The 15,971-nt window shown below is 61.2% G+C and overlaps 3 protein-coding genes across 10 annotated transcripts in view; 2 read left to right on the forward strand and 1 right to left on the reverse strand.

Moving 5' to 3' along the window:
• The window catches only part of TMEM175 (transmembrane protein 175), a 35,287-nt gene extending 29,783 nt beyond the window's left edge, over positions 1–5,504 (reverse strand). For 2 of the 4 annotated variants that reach the window (XM_060188394.1, XM_060188388.1), the window contains exon 1: positions 5,486–5,504. The gene's annotated coding sequence lies outside the window, so the exon portion shown is untranslated. Of the gene's footprint in view, positions 1–5,408; positions 5,431–5,485 lie in introns of those variants that run through there. The other 2 variants (XM_060188387.1, XM_060188393.1) reach the window with 2 other exon arrangements.
• GAK (cyclin G associated kinase) overlaps positions 1–15,126 on the forward strand; it is a 30,305-nt gene extending 15,179 nt beyond the window's left edge. Inside the window, exons 2-8 of the mRNA XM_060188395.1 lie at positions 6,367–6,385; positions 7,158–7,573; positions 9,970–10,031; positions 10,141–10,200; positions 10,372–10,486; positions 11,097–11,239; positions 14,953–15,126. Of these exons, the coding sequence (XP_060044378.1) occupies positions 6,367–6,385; positions 7,158–7,573; positions 9,970–10,031; positions 10,141–10,200; positions 10,372–10,486; positions 11,097–11,239; positions 14,953–15,111 (974 nt within the window). The 3' untranslated portion in view covers positions 15,112–15,126. The remainder of the gene's footprint in view (positions 1–6,366; positions 6,386–7,157; positions 7,574–9,969; positions 10,032–10,140; positions 10,201–10,371; positions 10,487–11,096; positions 11,240–14,952) is intronic.
• PIGG (phosphatidylinositol glycan anchor biosynthesis class G) overlaps positions 1–15,971 on the forward strand; it is a 264,955-nt gene that overhangs the window by 59,788 nt on the left and 189,196 nt on the right. The window lies entirely within an intron of this gene.

Consider the following 15,971-nt stretch of genomic DNA (forward strand, 5'->3'; position numbering starts at 1 on the left):
TTAAAAATAGATGAATAAGGGGGTCGGGCGGTGGAACTCGTTATTTTGTGCTTCACCCTCTGGAGGACTTTTAGCTGGACTCTTTTCCTGGTTCGATTCTCCAATATTTTTTCTTGTTGTTTTAACCATTTTATATATTATGTTATGAGTTCCCTTTATCAGTACTTTTCAAATTATTGATCACTATTGCCTGGATTGACTTGTGTCTAAGTAAGTTAATTAAAGGGTTCACAGTGGTGGAAGTTAACTGTTGTTTCAATCCCTGAGTTAGAGCTCAGTGGTTTAAAAGCCTCTTTTTTTTTCTTCCCCGTAGGCTATGGGAGCCTGAGGGCTTTTAAACTATCAATAGGCTTCTTAGCTTAATCACTGACTCCTGACCAAGAGATAAAGCAGGGTGTGGCAGACATAATCCAGTGGTTATGCAAAGAGACTTTCACAGCCCCTCAGCTATGCCACCGAGGTATAGGTCTTCTCCTGAGTTTCCCGGTTAGATCTCTGTCCCCTGGTGTCCCTCCCTGTTGCTGTTCCAGATTCTGAGGGTAGTAGCAATGGAGACTCAGAGTTGCACTTGGTGAGTCTCTGGGGAGTCCTCTCCTCCCTTTAGCTGTCCCCTTGTTGGTGGAGCAGACTGGTGGTGGTGTCTCCACTGATAAACTGCTGAACTGTTAGCAATCACTTAATCTCTCCTTAGGCTCCTTTCTCCTGTGTCACCAGCCAAATGTGTTTGTACTCACGGGTGATTTACTGGGTTCCTGTGGTCATTCTAGTCCTGTCTTGTTTCGGTCCTGGGTGGTCTCCTTTGGTATTCCTAGTTGATCCGGGAGAGGAGAGGAGAGAAAGCGATCTGCTGCTCGTAGCTCCGCCTCCGGAAGTTGAATCCTCGCCCTTATTGTTTTATTGTTGTAGTTATTATTGTCGTTCTTGATGTCATCGTTGTTGGACAGGACAGAGAAATGGAGAGGAGGGGAAGACTGAGAAGGGGAGAGAGATACCTGCAGACCTGTTTCATCGCCTGTGAAGAGACTCCCCTGCAGGCGGGGAGCCGGGGGCTCCTCCTGCCCGATTCCTCCTGCCCATTGTATTTTGTAATTATTGTTATTGATGCCATTCGTTGCTAAATAGGACAGAGAGAAATGGAGCCGAAGGGAAGACAGAGGGGGAGAGAAAGGTAAGACACCTGCAGACCTGCTTCACCGCCCGTTAAGCGACTTCCCTGCAGGTGGGGAGCCGGGGGCTTGAACTGGGATCCTTCCACTGGTCCTTGCACTTTGTGCCACATGTGCTTAACCCACTGCGCTACCGCCCGACTCTCGGCATTCTCTTTTTTAAAAGACGGACTGGGCGGCAGTGCCACCAATCGAGTATAAAGATGTGGATTTACTTTCGCTCCTCTACTGCACAGGGGAAAGTTTCACAAGTAGTGGAGGACCACAGGTGTCTCTCCCTGTCTCCACCCCCTCCTCTCAATTTCCATCTTAGCAAATAAAAACATAAAAAATAAAGATAAGAAGGACTATCAGGAGTGGTGGATTGGGGGTCAGGCAGTAGCAGGGCGGGTTAAGCGCACATGGTGTAAAGTGCACAGACCAGCATAAGGATCCTGGTTCGAACCCCTGGGGGGGTCACTTCACAAGTGGTGAAGCAGTTCTGTAGGTGTCTTTCTCTCCCATCCTCTCTTGATTTTTCTGTCCTATCCAACAACATCAATGGCAACAATAACGACAAGGGCAACAAAATGGGAAAAAAATGGCCTCCAAGAGCAGTGGATTTATAATACAGGCTCCGAACCCCAGCAATAACCTTGGAGGCAAAATAAAAAAGGAGTGGTGGTTTTGTCGTACAAGCACAAAGCCCAGCATTAAACCTAGTCACAAAGATGTTATTACTTATTTGTTTTACTTTATTTTTGCCTCCAGGGTTATTGCTGGGACACAGTGCCGGCACTATGAATCCACTGCTCCTGGAAACCACTTTTCCCATTTTGTTGCCCTTGTTGTTGTGCTTGCTGTAGTTGTTACTGTCATAGCTGTCATTGTTGTTGAATAGGACAGAGAGAAATGGAGAGAGGAGGCGAAGACAGAGGAGGAGAGAAAGATAAGACACCTGCAGACTTACTTCACCGCTTGCAAAGCAACCTCCTGCAGGTGGGGAGCCAGGGGCTCGAACCAGGATCCCTACACCAGTCCTTGTGCTTTGTGCCACCTGTGCTTAATCGCTGTGCTACCGCCCAACTCCCCTATTTTAAAAAAAAATTATTTATTTTCCTTTTTGTTGTCCTTGTTTTATTATTGTTAGGACAGAGAGAAATGGAGAGAGAAGGGAAAGACAGGGGGTAAGAAAGATAAAACACCTGCAGACCTGCCTCACTGCCTGTGAAGCGACTCCCCTATAGGTGGGGAGCCAGGGGTTCCTGATGCCGGTCCTTGAGCTTTGCGCCACCTGCGTTTAACCCGCTGCGCTACTCCCTATTATTTGTTTATTAACTTGAGAGGAGACAGAATCAGAGCATCACTCTGACATGCATGATGCTGTCCGCCTACCTTCCGACCTCATACTTTACTCCAAAGCTCTGGCCACTCCACAACTGTCCAAGGGCCTCCATTCTTAAGTGAGCATTTGTAGCTTGTCTCAACGAATTTATTTTTATAGTCTAAGTTGAATGTGCTGACATAAATGTGCCGATAATATTCTTCTTACTATAAATATCCTTATTTTACTCAACCTGAGGATTCTTCTGCTATACTGCATTTCTCACAGAAAGTTTTTAATTTTATCAATTTTCTCTTTTCCTTATTTCATCAGTTTCATGGTGATTTTGCCAATTTGTCTTTTTGTACTTCCTGTTTCATTTACTCTTAAGCTGAAAGCTGGGACCACTGATTAGCCACTTGTCTTCCATGAGTCTTAGCCATGTAATACAAACCTTGATGTACTGCATTTACATTCTTTTTTTAAATATTTATTTATTTAATATTTATTTATTCCCTTTTGTTGCCCTAGTTGTTTTATTGTTGTAGTTATTATTGTTGTCGTCGTTGTTGGATAGGACAGAGAGAAATGGAGAGAGGAGGGGAAGACAGAGAGAGGGAGAGAAAGACACCTACAGACCTGCTTCACCGCCTGTGAAACGATGCCCCTGTAGGTGGGGAGCCAGGGGCTTGAACGGGGATCCTTAGCCGGTCCTTGCACTTTGCGCCACGTGCACTCAACCCGCTGCACTACCGCCTGACTCCCTGCATTTACATTCTGTGTAAAGTTCTTTCCGATGTCTCCTCTGGCCTGTAGGAATCAAAGTGGGTCATTCAACTTACAAATATTCCAAAGGTCCTCCAGATATTTCAAACTTAACTTCACTGTAATTATCAAAATACGACACGTGGCTTTGTCTGGAGTTAAACAAATAAAGGGTTTATTCATAAAAATCACCATATAAGTAAGCAAGAGGAAAAACCTAGCTAAGAAAAGTGGTAGAAGCTAAGAGTCCTTCAGCTAGCTACCCAAGACATCAGATGTGAAGAAGTCAGGAAGCCAGCAAGAGAACATTGAGATGAACCAAGAGACGCCAAGCTGCTCTAGGCCCTTGCTTATATGTTTCTCATACCCACAACCCCCTGTGAATTTGCTTAAGTTGTGGTACGCTCCATCGTCAGGCTAACATCAGCCGAATGCTAATTACTAAAGTCCTATTGTGAACACTGAAAGCCATGTTCCAACAGTAATTAAGAACTTGTATTTTACACCCCAGAACATGACTCCTCCCTCTAAGTGCTCCTTACGTATCTGAAGCTGTGTCCTGGAGTTGCTTAGTGTCCAGCACGTTCTATGGCTTGACTGGAGCACGTTCTTGATCCTCTGGGTCCTTGTTCTGTCATTTATTGGGAGAGGAGTAGAGAAATCCCCAGCGGCAACGATGGGTTTACAGTCCTACATGTTTCCTCTTCATGTGTTTTCAAGCTGCATCACCAGCAGGTCTAGCTCTTGAGGAAGTGACCTAGCAACTGAGGAAGTGAGCTGGCAACCACATGAACCAATCCTGTCACTTTGGTCATCACTGAGCCTTGCTGCCCCATGGTGATTTGTCCAGAGAGACAGGGACAGAGAATGCAGAAAATCCCAGCACCAAAGCTTTCCCCAGGCCTTGGGGCCAGGCCCAAACCTGGCTCCATATGGCAAAGCAGCACACTATCCACACGAGCTACTCTGCTGGCCCAAAATAACCTGCTTCACCACTGCCAACACCTCTCCCTCTGTAAAATCAAATTTCACAAACCCCACTTGAGACGTGTGTGCTGGAGTAGCACACTAAGCTCCAAGAACGGCCACAAATGAAAGGTCCCAGTGACTCTGGGCTCCAAGACGACACCAGCAGTTTCCACCTGGGCCTGTGTCACACCAGTATAAGCCGGCAGCTCCCATGCTCAATGATGTCCCCAAGACCCTGGGTCTTCCCTGCAGCTCCAGGTCAGTGTCCTCACTACCCATCCACAGGCAAGGCCTCTTCCTCCATCAACGGACACCCAGATGGCCCCTTCACTCCCTGCTCCAGAACACAGTGACCGTACCCTTCCTACCCAGGCCCACAAGTGTCCCCCCACCCAGTCTGCCAGGTGTCCTTGATCCAGGCAGGTGTCCTCCCCGAGTTCAAGCAGGTGTCTCCTCGACCCAGCAGATGTCTCCACTCCCAGCAGGTGCCCCTGGTTCTACCTGCCCCTCTCCCTTTGCAAAGCTCACCATAGGCGAGGGGGTGGGGGGTCACTCAGCTGCCCAGGGTGCAAATGGCTGAGGTCGCAACCCCAGGGCCTCCCTGCCCTCCCCCCACAGCTACCTGAAGGGATGACTACGATGGGTTCCCCCCAGCTACCTGAGGATGCGACTCGGGTGGGTCCCCCAGCAACCTGAGGAGGTGATTTGGGTGGGTCCCCCCAGCTACCTGAGGGGCAACTCGGGTGGGTCCCCCCAGCTACCTGAGGAGGCGACTTGGGTGAGTCCCCCCAGCTACCTGAGAGGTAACTTGGGTGGGTCCCCCAGCTACCTGAGGGGTGACTCGGGTGGGTCCCACCAGCTACCTGATGGGTGATTCGGGTGGATCCCCCGGCTACCTGAGGGGCACCTCGGGTTGGTCCCCTGGCTACCTGAGTGGCAACTCGGGTGGGTCCCCCCTGGGTGGGTGTCCCCGGGTGGGTGTCCCCCCCCACCCCCCCCGCTACCTGAGGGGCGACTCGGGTGAGTCCCCCCCGGCTACCTGAAGCGACTCGGGTGGGTCCCCCAGCTACCTGAGGGGCAACTCGGGTGGGTCCCTGGCTACCTGAGGGACGACTACTCAGGTGGGTCGCCCAGCTACCTGAGGATGTGACTTGGGTGGGTCCCCCCAGCTACCTGAGGCGACTCAGGTGGGTCCCCCCGGCTACCTGAGGAGGCGACTCGGGTGGGTCCCCCTGGCTACCCAAGGCTACCTGAGGGGCGACTCGGGTGGGTCCCCAGCTACCTGAGGAGGCGACTCGGGTGGGTCCCCAGCTACCTGAGGAGGCGACTCGGGTGGGACCCCCCGGCTACCTGAGGAGGCGACTCGGGTGGGTCCCCCTGGCTACCCAAGGCTACCTGAGGGGCGACTCGGGTGGGTCCCCAGCTACCTGAGGAGGCGACTCGGGTGGGTCCCCAGCTACCTGAGGAGGCGACTCGGGTGGGACCCCCCGGCTACCTGAGGAGGCGACTCGGGTGGGTCCCCCGGCTACCCCAGGCTACCTGAGGGGCGACTCGGGTGGGTCCCCCGACTACCCCAGGCTACCTGAGGGGCGACTTGGGTGGGTCCCCCTGGCTACCTGAGGAGGCGACTCGGGTGGGTCCCCCCGGCTACCTGAGGGGCGACTCGGGTGGGTCCCCCGGCTACCCCAGGCTACCTGAGGGGCGACTCGGGTGGGTCCCCAGCTACCTGAGGAGGCGACTCGGGTGGGTCCCCAGCTACCTGAGGAGGCGACTCGGGTGGGTCCCCAGCTACCTGAGGGGCGACTCGGGTGGGTCCCCAGCTACCTGAGGAGGCGACTCGGGTGGGTCCCCCCGGCTACCTGAGGGGCTACCCCAGGCTACCTGAGGGGCGACTTGGGTGGGTCCCCCTGGCTACCCAAGGCTACCTGAGGGGCGACTCGGGTGGGTCCCCAGCTACCTGAGGAGGGGACTCGGGTGGGACCCCCCGGCTACCTGAGGGGCGACTCGGGTGGGTCCCCAGCTACCTGAGGAGGCGACTCGGGTGGGACCCCCCGGCTACCTGAGGAGGCGACTCGGGTGGGACCCCCCCGGCTACCTGAGGGGCGACTCGGGTGGGTCCCCCCGGCTACCTGAGGGGCGACTCGGGTGGGTCCCCCCGGCTACCTGAGGGGCGACTCGGGTGGGTCCCCAGCTACCTGAGGGGCGACTCGGGTGGGACCCCCCGGCTACCTGAGGAGGCGACTCGGGTGGGACCCCCCGGCTACCTGAGGGGCGACTCGGGTGGGTCCCCAGCTACCTGAGGGGCGACTCGGGTGGGACCCCCCGGCTACCTGAGGGGCGACTCGGGTGGGTCCCCAGCTACCTGAGGAGGCGACTCGGGTGGGACCCCCCGGCTACCTGAGGGGCGACTCGGGTGGGTCCCCAGCTACCTGAGGGGCGACTCGGGTGGGACCCCCCGGCTACCTGAGGAGGCGACTCGGGTGGGACCCCCCGGCTACCTGAGGGGCGACTCGGGTGGGTCCCCAGCTACCTGAGGGGCGACTCGGGTGGGACCCCCCGGCTACCTGAGGGGCGACTCGGGTGGGTCCCCAGCTACCTGAGGAGGCGACTCGGGTGGGACCCCCCGGCTACCTGAGGGGCGACTCGGGTGGGTCCCCAGCTACCTGAGGGGCGACTCGGGTGGGACCCCCCGGCTACCTGAGGAGGCGACTCGGGTGGGACCCCCCAGCTACCTGAGGGGCGACTCGGGTGGGACCCCCCGGCTACCTGAGGGGCGACTCGGGTGGGTCCCCCCGGCTACCTGAGGGGCGACTCGGGTGGGTCCCCAGCTACCTGAGGGGCGACTCGGGTGGGACCCCCCGGCTACCTGAGGAGGCGACTCGGGTGGGTCCCCCCGGCTACCTGAGGGGCGACTCGGGTGGGTCCCCCCGGCTACCTGAGGAGGAGACTCGGGTGGTCCCGGTTCCCCGCGGCGGCGGCCCGCTGACCCCGCCCCGTCCCCAGCAGGTCCGCCGCTCCGGGGGTCGCGAGCGGGACGCCGGCCTCGCCGGGAGCGCGCCGGAAGTGCGTCACGCCCACCCGCGTCACGAGAGCTCTTCCGGCCGCACCCCACGCGCCGTCGCGTCGCGGCGTCCGACGTCACGTCGTCGGCGTCGGGGCGGAAGATGGGGCGGCCCGGGGCCGGCGGTTGCTGAGCGGAGCGGACCTGGCGCGGCCGGCCCCGCCGCCATGTCGCTGCTGCAGTCGGCGCTCGACTTCCTGGCGGGCCCGGGCTCGCTGGGCGCCGCCGGCCGCGACCACACGGACTTCGTGGGCCAGACGGTGGAGCTGGGCGAGCTGCGGCTGCGGGTGCGGCGGGTGCTGGCAGAGGGTGAGCGCCCGCGGGGCCGGGGTCGCGGGGCGGGGTCAGGGGACGGGGTCACGGGGCGGGAGGGGTCGTGGCAGGGATCACGGGGCGGGAGGGGTCGTGGCACGGGGTCACGGGGCGGGGTCAGGGGACTGCTCACGCGGGCGGGCGGGGTCGTGGGACGCCGTCACAGGGCGGGGTCAGGGGGCGGGATCACGGGGCGGGAGGGGTCGTGGTACGGGGTCACGGGGCGGGGTCAGGGGGACTGGTCACGGGGGCGGGGTCAGGGGCGGGGTCACAGGGCGGGAGGGGTCGCGGCACGGGGTCACGGGGCGGGGTCAGGGGCGGAGTCACAGGGCGGGAGGGGTCACGGGGCGGAGTCACAGGGCGGGAGGGGTCGCGGCACGGGGTCACGGGGCGGGGTCAGGGGCGGAGTCACAGGGCGGGAGGGGTCACGGGGCGGAGTCACAGGGCGGGAGGGGTCGTGGCACGGGGTCACGGGGCGGGGTCAGGGGACCGGTCACGGGGGCGGGGTCACGGGGCGGGAGGGGTCGTGGCACGGGGTCGCGGGGCGGGGTCGCGGGGGCGGGGTCTTCAGGGAGTTGGGGTCTCCAGGGGGCAGGATCAGGCCGGGGGCCGCTTGTGGGGTTGGGGTCCGCGCCGAGCGCGGGGTCGCAGGGGCTCGGGCTCCCCGGGTCCCGGCCGCGCTGGGCGGCCGCTGGCCTCGCTCTGTGGCACCGCGGCGCGTCCCGCCCCCGCCGCCCCGGCCCGGCCCGGCCCGGCGCTCGTCTGCTCTGTCCCCGGCGTCCCCAGTCCCCGGGCCTCCTCCTGCCCGTGTGCTCGGGGCGGGCCGGCCGCTGCCCTGCAGCCGGAGGGGACGCGCCGCCCGCGGCTGCCGTGTGCGCACTGCGGCTCCCGGCCCTGTGCTGGGGCCTCGGGGTGTCCGGAGAGAAAGGGACAGAGACCGCGGCAGCCGGGGCGACACCGAGGGGGCGGAGGCGGAGGCGGAGGAGCCGCGTTTTTCTCGTGGGCGGCGCCGGGCAGCCCGGTCCTGTCGGGGACGTGGCGGGAGCGGGGCTTCGTGCGGCCTTGTCCCCGGCTGTGACCGCAGGGCCGCCGGGCCTGGGCTGTGGGAGGCCGGTGTGCGGTGTGCAGCCGCCCCGAGTCCCGTGGGGTCATGTGTTCGAGCCTGAGGCTGGCGGTGCCGGGCGGCCGTGAGAGGCCGCGGCCCCGGGCGGGTGCTGGGCGCCCATGTCCTGGTGGCCGTGAGAGGCTGCAGCCCTGGGCTGGTGCTGGGCGCCCGTGTCCTGGTGGCCGTGAGAGGCTGCAGCCCTGGGCTGGTGCTGGGCGCCCATGTCCTGGTGGCCGTGAGAGGCTGCAGCCCTGGGCTGGTGCTGGGCGCCCGTGTCCTGGTGCCGGGCGGGTGCTGGGCGCCCATGTCCTGGTGGCCGTGAGAGGCCGCGGCCCCGGGCGGGTGCGGGGCGCCCATGTCCTGGTGCCGGGCGGGTGCCGGGCGGGTGCTGGGCGCCCGTGTCCTGGTGCCGGGCGGGTGCGGGGCGGGTGCTGAGGTCCCATGTCCTGGTGCCAGGCGGGTGCTGGGCGCCCGTGTCCTGGTGCCGGGCGGGTGCTGGGCGCCCATGTCCTGGTGCCGGGCGGGTGCTGGGCGCCCATGTCCTGGTGCCGGGCGGGTGCTGGGCGCCCATGTCCTGGTGCCGGGCGGGTGCGGGGCACCCATGTCCTGGTGCCGGGCGGGTGCCAGGCGGGTGCTGGGCGCCCGTGTCCTGGTGCCGGGCGGGTGCTGGGCGCCCATGTCCTGGTGCCGGGCGGGTGCTGGGCGCCCATGTCCTGGTGCCGGGCGGGTGCTGGGCGCCCATGTCCTGGTGCCGGGCGGGTGCTGGGCGCCCATGTCCTGGTGCCGGGCGGGTGCTGGGCGCCCATGTCCTGGTGCCAGGAGGGTGCCGGGCGGGTGCTAGGTGCCCATGTCCTGGTGCTGGGCGCCCATGTCCTGGTGCCAGGAGGGTGCCGGGCGGGTGCTAGGTGCCCATGTCCTGGTGCTGGGCGCCCATGTCCTGGTGCCGGGCGGGTGCTGGGCGCCCGTGTCCTGGTGGCTGTGAGAGGCTGCGGCCCCGGGCGGGTGCTGGGCGGGTGCTGGGCGCCCGATGAGGAGCCTGTGCCTTTTGGCTCTGTAGAGCCACCTCCAGGCGCTGCTCAGGAGGGAGAAGACCGATGGGGCTGTGCCGGGTCCACTCGATGGTGCTGGCTGCTGCCTGGGCGTCGTCTTTGGCGCCGTTAGCTGAAATTTGGTACAAGGCAGCCGCCAAGGCGCTTGGGAGCCTGCTGTGAGGGGTGCCCTCTCGGAAGGCAAGAATTCCGGGGAGGGTGCCGCCCCACCCCCAGTGACCACCCTTTCTTGACTGCAGGTGGCTTTGCTTTTGTGTACGAGGCACAGGACCTGGGCAGTGGCCAAGAGTACGCGCTGAAGGTAACGGGCATACGCGGGCAGTGGGGGCTGCGCCAGGGTGGCAGAGTGGGGGTCCTGGAAGGCCCAGCCCGGGAGGAGCTGGCCGTCAGGAGCCCTGCCCCGCCCCCAGAGACTGCTGTCCAACGAGGAGGAGAAGAACAGAGCCATCATCCAGGAGGTCTGCTTCTTGGTATCCTTCCGGGCTGCGGCTCTCCCTCCGCCCAGGGTCACTCCCCAGGGCTCTGGCCTCGCTGGGTCCTGCCCTCCCCCACCCCTGGGGTGCTCTCGGGCCCCCCACGCCCTTGCTCCTGCCTGGCTGGTGTCTGCACTCTGGGCTTTTCCTTTAACGTGAGCCCTGCAGAAAAAGCTTTCGGGCCATCCCAACATCATCCAGTTCTGCTCAGCGGCGTCCATCGGGAAGGAGGAGTCAGACACCGGACAGGCCGAGTTTCTGCTGCTCACGGAGCTGTGCAGAGGTGACGGAGAGGGGAGACACTGGGAGTGTGGGATCTCAGCAGCCGGTAGCCCGCACGGGCCCTGAGTCGGCCACCGTTGGTGGCCAAGGCCATGCTGTGAGCACGGATGCTGGGCACGTGGGATACACCCCACCCCCAGGCCTCAAATGGCCAGGCCTTTTGGCTCCGTGTGGCTCCTTGTTGACGTCCAGGCCTGCTGGTCTTCATCTTCACCGGGGAGCCAGAGAGTGGAAGGGGGAGGGGGGTGTCCATTCTCACCCACCCAGGGGAGTGGTTGTGGGCGGTGTTGTTGGGTGGGTGTGGGGACAGAGCCCACAGGAGGGCACCTTACGGGGTTGGCTGCCTGGGGAGACAGAGACAGAGGGCCCTGGGCTGGTGGAGGTGCCACTTGGTGTGCAGGTTCATGAACTGGGCTCAGGACCCTTGCCCACGGCTTGGGGGTTGTGACGGGCTGTTCCCAGGGGCATCCCAGCAAGGCTCTGCCAGCGCCGCCCCCTCCCTCCCCCGCCAACCAAGGTGGGCTCCCTACCAGACATCTTGGCGCATCTGGGTGGGCGATCCCCCTCGAGTGCTCCTGGCTCGGCTGAGCGGCCCTGACCGTCATCATCAGGGCAGCTGGTGGAGTTCCTGAGGAAGATAGAACCTCGGGGCCCGTTGTCCTGCGACACTGTGTTGAAGATCTTCTACCAGACCTGCCGCGCTGTGCAGCACATGCACCGCCAGAAGCCCCCCATCATCCACAGAGACCTCAAGGTGCTGTGTCCCCCACTGCTCATGGGGTGCTGTGTCCCCCACTGCCCATGGGGTGCTGTGTCCCCCACTGCCCATGGGGTGCTGTGTCCCCCACTGCCCATAGAGGTGCTGTGCCCCCCACTGCCCATGGGGTGCTGTGTCCCCACCCATGGGGTGCTGTGTCCCCCACTGCCCATGGGGTGCTGTGTCCCCTACTGCCCATAGAGGTGCTGTGCCCCCACTGCCCATGGGGTGCTATGTCCCCACTGCCCATAGAGGTGCTGTGCCCCCACTGCCCATGGGGTGCTATGTCCTCCACTGCCCATAGAGGTGCTGTGTCCCCCACTGCCCATGGGGTGCTATGTCCTCCACTGCCCATAGAGGTGCTGTGCCCCCACTGCTCATGGGGTGCTGTGTCCCCCACTGCCCATGGGGTGCTATGTCCTCCACTGCCCATAGAGGTGCTGTGTCCCCTACTGCCCATGGGATGCTATGTCCTCCACTGCCCATAGAGGTGCTGTGCCCCCCACTGCCCATGGGGTGCTGTGTCCCCCACTGCCCATGGGGTGCTGTGTCCCCCACTGCCCATAGAGGTGCTGTGTCCCCCACTGCCCATAGAGGTGCTGTGTCCCCTACTGCCCATGGGGTGCTGTGTCCCCCACTGCCCATAGAGGTGCTGTGTCCCCCACTGCCCATGGGGTGCTGTGTCCCCTACTGCCCATAGAGGTGCTGTGCCCCCCACTGCCCATGGGGTGCTGTGTCCCCTACTGCCCATGGGGTGCTGTGTCCCCTACTGTCCATAGAGGTGCTGTGTCCCCCACTGCCCATAGAGGTGCTGTGTCCCCCACTGCCCATGGGGTGCTGTGCCCCCACTGCCCATAGAGGAGCTGTGCTCCCCACTGCCCATGGGGTGCTGTGTCCCCCACTGCCCATAGAGGTGCTGTGTCCCCTACTGCCCATAGAGGTGCTGTGTCCCCTACTGCCCATAGAGGTGCTGTGTCCCCCACTGCCCGTAGAGGTGCTGTGTCCCCTACTGCCCATGGGGTGCTGTGTCCCCTACTGTCCATAGAGGTGCTGTGTCCCCCACTGCCCATGGGGTGCTGTGTCCCCTACTGCCCATGGGGTGCTGTGTCCCCCACTGCCCATGGGGTGCTGTGTCCCCCACTGCCCATAGAGGTGCTGTGTCCCCCACTGCCCATAGAGGTGCTGTGTCCCCCACTGTCCATAGAGGTGCTGTGTCCCCTACTGCCCATAGAGGTGCTGTGTCCCCCACTGCCCATAGAGGTGCTGTGTCCCTCACTGCCCATGGGGTGCTGTGCCCCCACTGCCCATAGAGGTGCTGTGTCCCCCACTGCCCATGGGGTGCTGTGCCCCCACTGCCCATAGAGGTGCTGTGTCCTCTACTGCCCATAGAGGTGCTGTGTCTCCCACTGTCCATAGAGGTGCTGTGTCCCCCACTGCCCATGGGGTGCTGTGCCCCCACTGCCCATAGAGGTGCTGTGTCCCCCACTGTCCATAGAGGTGCTGTGTCCCCCACTGCCCATAGAGGTGCTGTGTCCCCCACTGTCCATAGAGGTGCTGTGTCCCCCACTGCCCATGGGGTGCTGTGTCCCCCACTGCCCATAGAGGTGCTGTGTCCCCCACTGTCCATAGAGGTGCTGTGTCCCCCACTGCCCATGGGGTGCTGTGCCCCCACTGCCCATAGAGGTGCTGTGTCCCCTATTGTCCATGGGGTGCTGTGTCCCCTATTGCCCATAGAGGTGCTGTGTCCCCCACTGTCCATAGAGGTGCTGTGTCCCCCACTGCCCATGGGGTGCTGTGCCCCAACTGCCCATAGAGGTGCTGTGTCCCCTATTGCCCATGGGGTGCTGTGTCCCCTATTGCCCATAGAGGTGCTGTGTCCCCCACTGTCCATAGAGGTGCTGTGTCCCCCACTGCCCATGGGGTGCTGTGCCCCCACTGCCCATAGAGGTGCTGTGCCCCCACTGCCCATAGAGGTGCTGTGTCCCCCACTGCCCATAGAGGTGCTGTGCCCCCACTGCCCATGGGGTGCTGTGCCCCCACTGCCCATGGGGTGCTGTGTCCCCTACTGCCCATGGGGTGCTGTGTCCCCCACTGCCCATGGGGTGCTGTGTCCCCCACTGCCCATGGGGTGCTGTGTCCCCCACTGCCCATGGGGTGCTGTGCCCCCACTGCCCACGGGGTGCTGTGCCCCCACTGCCCATGGGTGCTGTGTCCTGTCCCCTACTGCCCATGGGGTGCTGTGTCCCCCACTGTTCCCGGAGGTGCTGTGTCCTCACTGTCCAATGGGGTGGTAGCCTGTCCTGGGTAGATGTCTGTGTGGTTGCCTCAAACCTGACCTGTTCTTTTTTTTTTTTTTTAAGTATTTATTGCCTTTGGTTGCCCTTATTTTATTGTTGTAGTTATTATTGTCATCGCTGTTGGGTAGGGCAGAGAGAAATAGAGAAGGGGAAGACAGGGGAGAGAAAAATAGACACCTGCAGACCTGCTTCATCGCTTGTGAAGCGACCCTACCCCTCTGCAGGTGGGAAGCTGGGGGCTCAAACTGGGATTCTTGTGCCAGTCCTTGCGCTTTGCGCCATGTGTGCTTAACCCGCTGTGCTACAGCCTGACTCCCAGGCCTGACATATTCTATGAGAAAACTTCTTACCTTTGAGGTGAGTTTTCTGGAAGCTGTTCCTTCTACATGGTAGAGGGACTCCATACATTTTCCCTCTGTTGGGTCGAGGGAAGCCTGCACCCTTTGGGGCCTTGGGCCCCCCCTTCCTGGTACCCTCACAGGACTCCCCATCCACTCCCTCTGCCCACTGGCTTGTGAGGTGCTGTGGGTCAGTACTCCGTGCAGACTTGCTGTCTCTTTCTGAGTGAGCGAGGCCTCCGTGTGTCTGCTCGCTGTGGGCTGGCTGGTGCCACATTGGTTCATGACTTTGCCGGAGCACTGCGCTCTAGCTGACGGTGCTGTGGAGGATGGAACCTGGGACCTTGGCGCTTCAGGCAGGACACTTTGTCTGCACAGCCATATGCTGTCTCCACCATATGCTGATGGGTGTATAGGAGCCCCCACTTGGCATGGCTGGGCTTGCAGCATCTCCTGTGTGGGCCGAGTTGCTTTTGTCTGCATGTCAGCGTCTGACCCACTAGTCCACTTGCAGCCTGACCTGTGGGCCTCTGGCTGGCAGAGCCTCCTGACCCCACAGCAGCGTGTGAGGGAGGCTTTAGGGGCAGCCAGTGTGAGTGAAATGGGGTTATCAGGATGATGTCCTGAGGTGTCAGTCTGGTTTCCCAACGCAGAAGGGCCCCCTCTTGGCCCAGGGTCCAATATGGGGCAGTGGTGGGAACCAGCTCCAAGCTGGACGCACGGGTGCTAGCAACAGCATGGGCGCTTGGAATATGCATTTATATTAATGGGCCAGGGTACCAGGGTGGCACTGCCACTCGATGCCAGAGATCGAACTCAGCACTGCACTCTGAGTCCAGCCTGTATCCACTGTGCTGCTGATGCCTAGGGCCCTTTGACAGGGGACCCTGTCTCCTCTCTGGGGTTCTTAGCACTTCTGACGGCTTGTTGGCCGCCGCCTTCCTGGTGCGTCCCTAAGTGGCCCATGGTCGGGGTTTGGCTGAGGAGAGGTTAGGGTGCTGCATCACCCTGTGATAAGTCTCTGTGCCCTTCAGTGGGAGGCAGACCCATCACAGGACCGTCTGCCTTTCTGTAGGTTGAGAACTTGCTGCTCAGTAACCAAGGGACCATCAAGCTGTGTGACTTTGGCAGTGCCACGACCATCTCCCACTACCCCGACTACAGCTGGAGCGCCCAGAAGCGGGCCCTGGTGGAGGAGGAGGTGAGTGGGAGGACCCCCACACACAGGCTGTGAGGATGAGCAGGCCTTCTGACCCCATGGGGCGGGGACCACCCAGGTAGGTAGTACAAGTCTGCTCTGTAGCCAGTATCCACTCTCTAGAATTTCCTTTTTTTCTTTTTGCCTCCAGGTTATTGCTGGGGCATTGTGCCTTCACTAAGAATCCACTGCTCCTGGAGGCCATTTTTTTCCCATTTTGTTGCTGCCATTGTTATTGTTTTTATAGCTGTTGTCGTTGGGTAGAACAGAGAAATTGAGAGAGGAGGGAAAGACGGGAGAGAAAGATAGACACCTTCAGACCTGCTTCACCGCTTGTAAAGCGACCCCCTTGCAGGTGGGGAGCCAGGGGCTCGAACCAGGATCCCTACGCTGGTCCTTGCGCTTTGTGCCATGTGCACTTAACCTGCTGCACTACCGCCTGGCCCCCTCTAGAATTTTCTATCTTCCCAAACCTGGTCACTTGAAAAGCCACTGAGGACTGGGTTTTGTCACACCAGGTAGAGCACGCGTCACCATGTGAAAGGGCCTAGGTTCAAATTCCTGGTCCCAACCTGTGGGGGGACCATCACTAGTGGGGCTGAAGGTGTTTGTCTCTGTGTCAATAGGGTCTCTGTGCCAGTAGGATAAAAATGGCTGCTGTGAGCCTTGGAGTCACCATGCAGGCACTGAGTGCCAGTGGCAACCCTGGTAGCAAAACAAAACAAAAATTGTTAAAAATCTGCTTTGGAAGGTGATGTGACTGTCCTCATGGAGACCAGAGGGCAGCTGGAAAGTAGTGTGTGGCAGCAGAGTGGTGCGGTTCTCAAGCAGGGGGCAGTCTGTGGAGTGGACAAGTCCTCAGGCAGAGGGGAGTCTGGAGTGGACAACCCCTCGGG

The sequence above is a fragment of the Erinaceus europaeus genome, chromosome 3, assembly GCF_950295315.1.
Source record: "Erinaceus europaeus chromosome 3, mEriEur2.1, whole genome shotgun sequence".
In the NCBI taxonomy this organism is placed as follows: domain Eukaryota; kingdom Metazoa; phylum Chordata; class Mammalia; order Eulipotyphla; family Erinaceidae; genus Erinaceus; species Erinaceus europaeus.